Below are 7,905 nucleotides of genomic sequence, written 5' to 3'. Positions count from 1 at the left end.
TATTGTACGGTGCCCAAAGCATGCATTATTGATTTCTTCAAAAAACCTCGAAAAAATTAAGTGGTTGGTGAATAATATTAAATCTTATACGCTCTAAGTGCTGAGAAAAGAAGGATATCATTAAATGAGATTAACATAAGAAGTATCAAAATAAGAAGAAAAATGTTATTTGTTGTATTTGAAATGGTATAATTTATTTGCTAAATTGTGAATTTGATGGATAGTATGGATGAATGTGACAATAATTCATTATCACATATACCATTATTAACAATTAACATTTCTCATTTGGAATTATTTGAAATTATAACAATTGGATTTTTTTTTTTTTTGAAAGAACGTGTAGTTAAAAAAATTTATGAAACTTCTTATAATAATATTTTATTAAAAAGAATATAATTGATAAGAAGAAATGGAGATAATTTTAATGGGTGAAGCAGGACTTAGGTCAATTTCCAATTAAAAATGCTCTGTGTACAGAAGGATGTGTTATAGAATTTTTTTACACACTTACATGGGTGGAGACACTCAAATGGGTGGGTTTCATGGTGTAATAGGAAAAGGTCAAAAAAAAACACACTCCCCTGTCGTGAGTATTCTGTGACATTTCGTGAACTAAATTTTTATACAAAGAGCACTGTTGATTTATAAATGGATTGAGCTCCACGTACAAGAGCTCGGTTCACGGGCCTCACAAAACCCTCACAGTAAGGGTCAGGGCCCACAAAAAAAAAATAAAAATAAAAATAAAAATAAAATAGGAGGTCACCTCCGCTCTTGCCTGGTGGGGGCCTGCGACCTCCATCCTTTTTCTAAATCTATCTTGAAACACGAGGGCCCTACTAAAAGGACAGATAACCAAAAAAAAATGAAAAGGATGACCCGGTCGAATTCCATTGGTTCCTTATTCAACTCTCTCACCAAACCCATTGTAGTCCCCCAGCCATATTCTCGCTCCGATTTTCCGAGGACCAAGGATGTCTGAATCCGGAGCACACATCCTGATCTTCCCTTATCCTGCGCAGGGGCACATGATACCCCTTCTCGACTTCACCCACCACCTAGCCACTGCCGGTCTCACTATAACCATTCTTGTCACCCCTAAAAACCTCCACCTCCTCCACCCTCTTCTCTCCAAACACCCCTCCATCAGTACCCTCGTCCTCCCTTTTCCACCGCACCCCGCCATCCCAGATGGCGTCGAGAACACCGTCGATCTCCCCGCTGGTGGTTTTCGGTCAATGTTGCACGCGTTGGGTCAACTCAAAAGTCCTATACTCAATTGGTTCGAGAGCCACCCTTCGCCACCGGTAGCCATCATTTCCGACATGTTCTTGGGGTGGATCCACCATCTTGCCGTTGAGCTAGGAATTCGGAGGTATGTTTTTTACCCATCCGGTGCCTTGGCTATTTCTGTAATTTTATCCTTGTGGTGTGATATGCCAAAAAGACAGAAGTCGGAGGACGAAAATGAAATGATAAAATTTTCCAAGATTCCGAGTTGTCCGGTTTACCCCTGGTGGCAGCTTTCTCCTATATATCGTAGCTATATTGAGGGAGACCCAGTTTCAGAATTTGTCAAGGATGGGTTTCGTGCTAACGTGGCGAGTTATGGGCTTGTGATCAATACATTTAGTGGGCTAGAAAGGGTTTACTTGGATTATTTGTCGAATGAGTTGGGCAATGATAGGTTGTGGTCCATTGGGCCGGTTTTGCCTCTGGATGATGTTGGGCCGGTTGAGCGGGGTGGGCCGAGTGAGGTTTTGTCTAGTGTAGTTAGCTCGTGGCTAGACGCGTGTCAAGATCACACTGTAGTTTATATCTGTTTTGGAAGCCAAGCAGTGCTAACAAATAAGCAAATGAAGGAACTAACCTTAGGCTTGGAGAAAAGTGGGGTGAAATTCATCCTGTGTGTTAAGGGCAAGACGAAAGGACACGTGGACGATGAAGATTATGGCGATATCCCACCCGGGTTCGAGGATCGTGTGGCCGAACGAGGCCTCGTGATCAAAGGATGGGCCCCACAAGTGTTGATACTTAGGCACAAAGCCATAGGTGCATTCTTGACACATTGTGGTTGGAATTCTACAATTGAAGGAATTGTTGCTGGGGTGCCAATGCTGGCATGGCCAATGGGGGCAGATCAATTTGCCAATGCAACCTTGTTGGTTGATGAACTTAAGGTTGCAATAAGAGTGTGTGAAGGGGATGAAACTGTACTTGAATCGAATGATTTAGTGAAGTTTTTGGGTGACTTTACAAGTGCGAAATGGATAGAGAAAAGGGCGATCGCAAAAAACCTAAGCAAGGCTGCAGTTGAGGCAATTGGAAAAGAGGGAAGTTCATTCAAGAATTTGGATGCATTTGTAAGGCATGTTTCTGAATTAAGGTTTGGTTTGTAGTTTGGATCAACCATGTGGAACTTGTATCTTTGTGACAATAAAGATGAAGTCTATGTTTACATGCTTACTACTGGGAAGAAAAATAAATTAACGTCTTTTTTCATGTCTTGTATTTCTATTAAATAACGTTTGAATTATTTCGAAAAATAAATTAACATCTTTTTTCGTATTTTATATTTCTATTAAACAACGTATGAATTATTTCTTGATCAAAAATGATCAAACTCTTGCCTTGGATATTGTCCCATCGCATAAATTAGTTCATCCCGGAATGAATACCCTAATATATAGGGAACATTGATAATCTTAGCACATACGTTCAAGAACCTTTACCCTTACAACATTTTTTAACATTTTCGGATAAAAATGAAGATAACCAAGGACAATTGGAAATTCTCATTCAAACTTCACATGGACAATCCAAAATGCATAATAAAACACACTTGACTTCATAATCTACAAAGATCAAAGAGAGAATACTTATATAATTTACAATACCTTTTGTGCCAAACACAATCAGACGATATAATAAGCAAGATTTTCACTTCTATTCTTTATTGTCTAAGTGACCAACCAAACACGTCGTTCACATGAAGTTTGGATAGGGCTCTGACCATAATTTTTTATATTTCTTACACACATTTAATTCATTTTATAGTTAATCTGCTTCTTAATCACTTCCCAAAAATGGACTTAATCCACCAAATTCCTTTGGTGTCCTTAGGTGCATCTTCACTCTCTGGTGGAGGATTAGCCTGTGGTGTCTTGTGGAGTTTCTCAACATCATACCCTTCATCTTTAGCTTTTTGTACAAGCATATTATATGTCTCCTCATCGAGCTGGGGCTGCCTGCACAATATCTGAAACAAACACAAAGAAAATGAACCAACATATGTTTATTAGGATCATCAATTCATTCGCAACAAATTTTAACTATTTTTATGTTCACATATTTGAGAATTTTTATATTCACACATTTGAGATTGTTTTATACTTAAAAGGAATCACAACTTTTATAAGCATTTTAAGTATATATTATCGTAATCTACTGAAAATATGATTTTTGTGTGTACTAAACAGAGGCTAACATTCGAAACAACTCTTAAGAGCTACCAAGCTTAGCCAAATTCCTCTAAAATCATCAAGAATTTTCAATATTCGAAGAACAAGAAATCATCCAAATCAAGAAACCACCAAACAGATAAAAATGTGAATATGAAAAGAAGGTAAAATAAAAAAGATACACCCCACATGATGACATGAATATATATGAAGAAATAAAATGAGAATAACATACCCAAAGATATCTCCTACTGGGCTGGCCAATCAAAGCATGCTGATAATCATCATCAATATACAAAACCCAGTAGTCCCCAGTGACAGGAATTATAGGCAAAAACGGGGGCACATAGAATCTGACTTCGAGTTTTGCCTCATCACTTTTGGGATCAACCTTCCATGCAGTGCCTTGAATGAACCCTCTTTTGCCATCAGTCCATGTCTCATTAAGAACACGTACAGTTCCATCAGGGTTCAGAGTGTAGGTGGCTCTTGTATTGACACCATTTTTGGGCTGAAATCTTGATGGAAATGAAGCTATTTCGTACCATCTTCCCATGTATTTTTCTACGTCCAAACCCTTCACCACTTCCATCTCTCTCTTGGCCATTTCTTAAGATTATTTTTGCAATCAAATGAGAGAAATATGTAGCTTTGTGTGTAAGAAAGAGGAGGAATATCTGGATAAGGCAAATCCAGTTGTGGGTTTTGATTTTGAGATAAATATAAATGTGACATTCCATTAGTGGTGATATACGTGGACTGTTTATGGACTTACACGTGTGCAATTGAAGATATTTGGAAAGTCCTAGAATATTGGGTTGTTTCTGGAATATGACCATAGTTCAGCTGGCTAGAATGTATGAGGGTAGTGTCTATGTAGGTCGAGTTGAGTCATTATCGTATTGACTGAATTATAATTTGAAAAGTAATTATAATATAATTAATTTTGATTAAATAAATTTTTTATGTGTACAATTTGAAAGATTCATCGTCATTATTCATTTATTATTTTTAAAAAAAAATTCATAACTTACAATCATTTAAGATTTAATCAATTCTCACATCAAGTGATAATCACTTTTTGGATAATTTTGACCCCACAATAATTCAATAATATCTTACTTTTTATTTTTCAATATGTAATAAATATTACGAAATATTTATCATGTATGAATTTTGTGTTAATAATTCTCGATTAATTACCATTCACATTAATCTAGACTCAATAACTCTTGATGTACATGAATTTAAAATTATTATAGATAAACTTATTTTTATTTATGTATCTAGTAATTTTAATGGATGTTTAGATTCATGTATTAATAATTTATTTATATGTAATGAATGTAGAATAAAAATCTTGTTCATTTGTAATATTTTATTATCACAAAAAATTTGAATCATAGAATTCAAGTTTTAAGATTGCAATTTTATTCTCTTAAATTTTATTTTCTTTAATTCGTTTGAGACTCATCAAATTATTCCAACAAATTGGTATTAAATACTATTTTTACATCACTTATAAAGTATTTAAAAATAACGTGCATTTGTATGTTCAACTCTGACTAATGATATTGCACGTTCAACTTTAGCTAGTGGTATAAATGTCTGTTTGGTTATGGGATTGAGGGGTTGGTTTAGTCTACATGGAACGTTTCGGACTTCTTAGGCCTACGCACATAAAATTTGATGGAATGTTCGGTTTGATGGTTTGGATTGGGTTGTCAAATGATCCAATTGTATTTGTTGAATTGGGCTGCGTAAGGAATTAATTTTAGTGGAAATTACATGGACTTCTACTTTTAAATATTGCATTTCAAAAATTAGAATTGTTGTAAAATAATGAGATAATTATTGATGATTATTTAGTATTATCATGATACATATATTATCATGATACATAGATAAACATTATTTAGTTTAGAAGACCTATTTTATTTCAATTGTAAATCTTATAATGGGAATTCGACTTCAATGGGGTTTCCAAAGCCCGGGCAAGGTGGGGGGGAGGGGTGTCCACCTTTTAGGGCTAGGGATGAGAATCGATTTGAATGCTAAGCTCGCTTGCGCTTTAGGATTCAAAACCTTATGTATGATCGATGCTTGCGGATTAACCTTATCTGGAGGCATTACAAGAAATTCTTTCATTTAGATATCTTAGAAGTCAGACCTTTCTAAACTTTATTTTTCAGTCTAATATTGGATACGGCTTTATACAGGAGCGTCATACTCATGGGTAGGCGTCCCATAATGTATCATCTACTCAGTCCTTCTCCCCTAACTTTTTTATCTACCAAGCCCCTCTTCAAACCTTGGGAGGATCCGAACTAATTCTGCTTTCATTTTTCCTGTATGAAGCACTGAGTTACTTACGTTATGGTCTTCAGTGGGTAGGCTACACTGAAGATGGCTAGGAAGGCCAAGAAGTATCAAATATTTTCGATGAGATCCATGAAGCAATTCTTAGATAGCAAGAACTAGCTCCTAGTGCGACTTCATAAAAATCAATCAAAGAGAAGATCGAAGAGAATGAAATACACGTGGCCAGTTATTGGCCCTAAACAAAAAATGAACCCATAAAAAAGAGTAAGCATTTCCTATCGAAAGATGCACATTTATTTGATCTTGATGCTTGTGGAATGAAAGTGAGACTAGACTGGATCTGCACGACCCTCTTAATAATATCCATTAATGACTTGCTTTTCTTGCTCTAGTATGAAAGTTCCATTTCAGGAAAAGACGATGTACCGAGAATTTTTTTATTTTTATTTTTTTTTGGGGGGGGGGTCAGTTTTGAATCTGGAACGAACCTTTTATTTTTGACGTAATAGCGGTAGAACATAACAAAATATTACAGCCACCTAACATAGGGGCAGGAGTTACGGTTTGACTCTCTATTTCTTTTCTTATTTTCTCTCTTTTCTTTAGTTTTATAACAAGAATTATATTCTATATATACACAAAAATCATATAATAATACGATATTTTAATAAAAAATAATAATATTATAAAATTCAATTGATTATAAATCCAAATCTCAAACCCTAATATTCATTTCTTTCTTCCTTCTCAATCCATTCTCTCTCTACTCTACCTCTTCTTCTCTCTACCTCACCATCGTCGCCGGACATGCCTAGACGTCGGAACAGTACTACAGGAAGTCGTGCATCGCCATCGACAAGGCTTCTCTACGTAACGTCATGCGCAAAAGCCGTTCGCAACGTCAACGAGGCATATTTGCTATAGCATTGCTCGTAGCGACTTGGAAACGTTGCGCTTTAAGGCACCTCGCACAATGAATGGTGGTGGCGATGGTTTTACTTGTTTAGAGTGTGATTTTTATTGGTGGAAATGGTGGTGGTGGATCTGGTAGTAGAGATATATTTTGTTGGATCGACGGTAGATCTAGGGGGATGGATTTGATGGTGGCGTTGTTGGATCTGATGGTGGCAGTGGTTTTGTTAGATTTGGCAGTGGCGACGACGGTGCAACGACAACGTAATAGTATCATCGTTTTTAGTGGTGATAGTGAGGTTAGGTTGGGCATGGAGAGTGTTTATGATCAGTTATTTGGTTGATTGTTAACCATAAATAATTTGTAACTAATTCTTTGGTTGATTGTGACTCAAAAAATTGGTTAATTTGTAATCAATGAAAATGTAACCTAAAAAATGTGACTGTGACTCACAATTTACTAAGTTGTGATCGATTCATATGATAATTTGTGACCATTAAATAAGACGTACTTTATAAAATTTGTGATTTTCTAATTGATGTATAATCTATGACCTCTAAAATTTTTAAACTCTCACAGAGAATAGTTTGCGACCTATAAATTTTTTGATTTGTGACAGAGAAACAATTTGTGATTTATAAAATTTTTTATTTGTGACCCAGAATTAAATTGTAACCAATTAATTCGATAATTTGTAATCAAATTCTATAAATTTGTGACATTAATATATTTAATTAATAATTTCATAAATAAAATTTAATAATACCTAATTTTTGAAGTTTTAAACCTTATTTCTTAATTTTGAAATGGGTAATGGTTAAACTTTTAGATATAAATCTTTTTCTTTAATTTTAGTGAATTTTTGAACTATTTAGAATAAATTAAATGAGTTTGAAAATTATAACACTTTTCGAGGCCAATTAATTAATATTTACTTGTAAGAATGATCGAATCGAGTTTGAAAACTACAATCCTTCTCGATTAAGTCCCTATTTGATGGCCATCAAAATAATATTTTGAATATTATTTTTTGGACAATGTATGGTAAAAAAGTAAGAAAACTTTTTAAATTTACATATAAAATATTTTATTACATGAATGTGATTAAAAATTAATATGAAAATTAAAGAGTTTTATTTTAAATAGAGAGCGAGGTGTAAAATGACCAAACTCACATGTTGTAAGCTGGGAATCAAATGGTGAAAA

The 7,905-nt window shown here is 34.8% G+C and overlaps 2 protein-coding genes across 2 annotated transcripts; one reads left to right on the top strand and one right to left on the bottom strand.

The window, feature by feature from the left end:
- Positions 1 to 885: 885 nt before the first annotated feature.
- LOC111389177 (UDP-glycosyltransferase 89B2) lies at positions 886 to 2,505 on the top strand. Its single transcript, XM_023014069.1, has one exon. It carries the CDS (start codon positions 978 to 980, stop codon positions 2,400 to 2,402), a length of 1,425 nt encoding a protein of 474 aa, XP_022869837.1. The 5' UTR covers positions 886 to 977; the 3' UTR covers positions 2,403 to 2,505.
- Positions 2,506 to 2,783: 278 nt separating this feature from the next.
- Positions 2,784 to 4,165, bottom strand: LOC111389178 (temperature-induced lipocalin-1-like). The gene is made up of 2 exons (XM_023014070.1): positions 3,700 to 4,165; positions 2,784 to 3,262 (listed from the first exon to the last, which is right to left on the bottom strand). Exons 1-2 carry the CDS (start codon positions 4,069 to 4,071, stop codon positions 3,077 to 3,079), a joined length of 558 nt encoding a protein of 185 aa, XP_022869838.1. The 5' UTR covers positions 4,072 to 4,165; the 3' UTR covers positions 2,784 to 3,076.
- Positions 4,166 to 7,905: the final 3,740 nt, after the last annotated feature.

This window comes from Olea europaea, unplaced genomic scaffold (assembly GCF_002742605.1).
Source record: "Olea europaea var. sylvestris unplaced genomic scaffold, O_europaea_v1 scaffold568, whole genome shotgun sequence".
Taxonomy (NCBI): domain Eukaryota; kingdom Viridiplantae; phylum Streptophyta; class Magnoliopsida; order Lamiales; family Oleaceae; genus Olea; species Olea europaea.
Note: the sequence above shows the minus strand (reverse complement) of the source record. Positions and strands in the feature narration are given on the sequence as shown.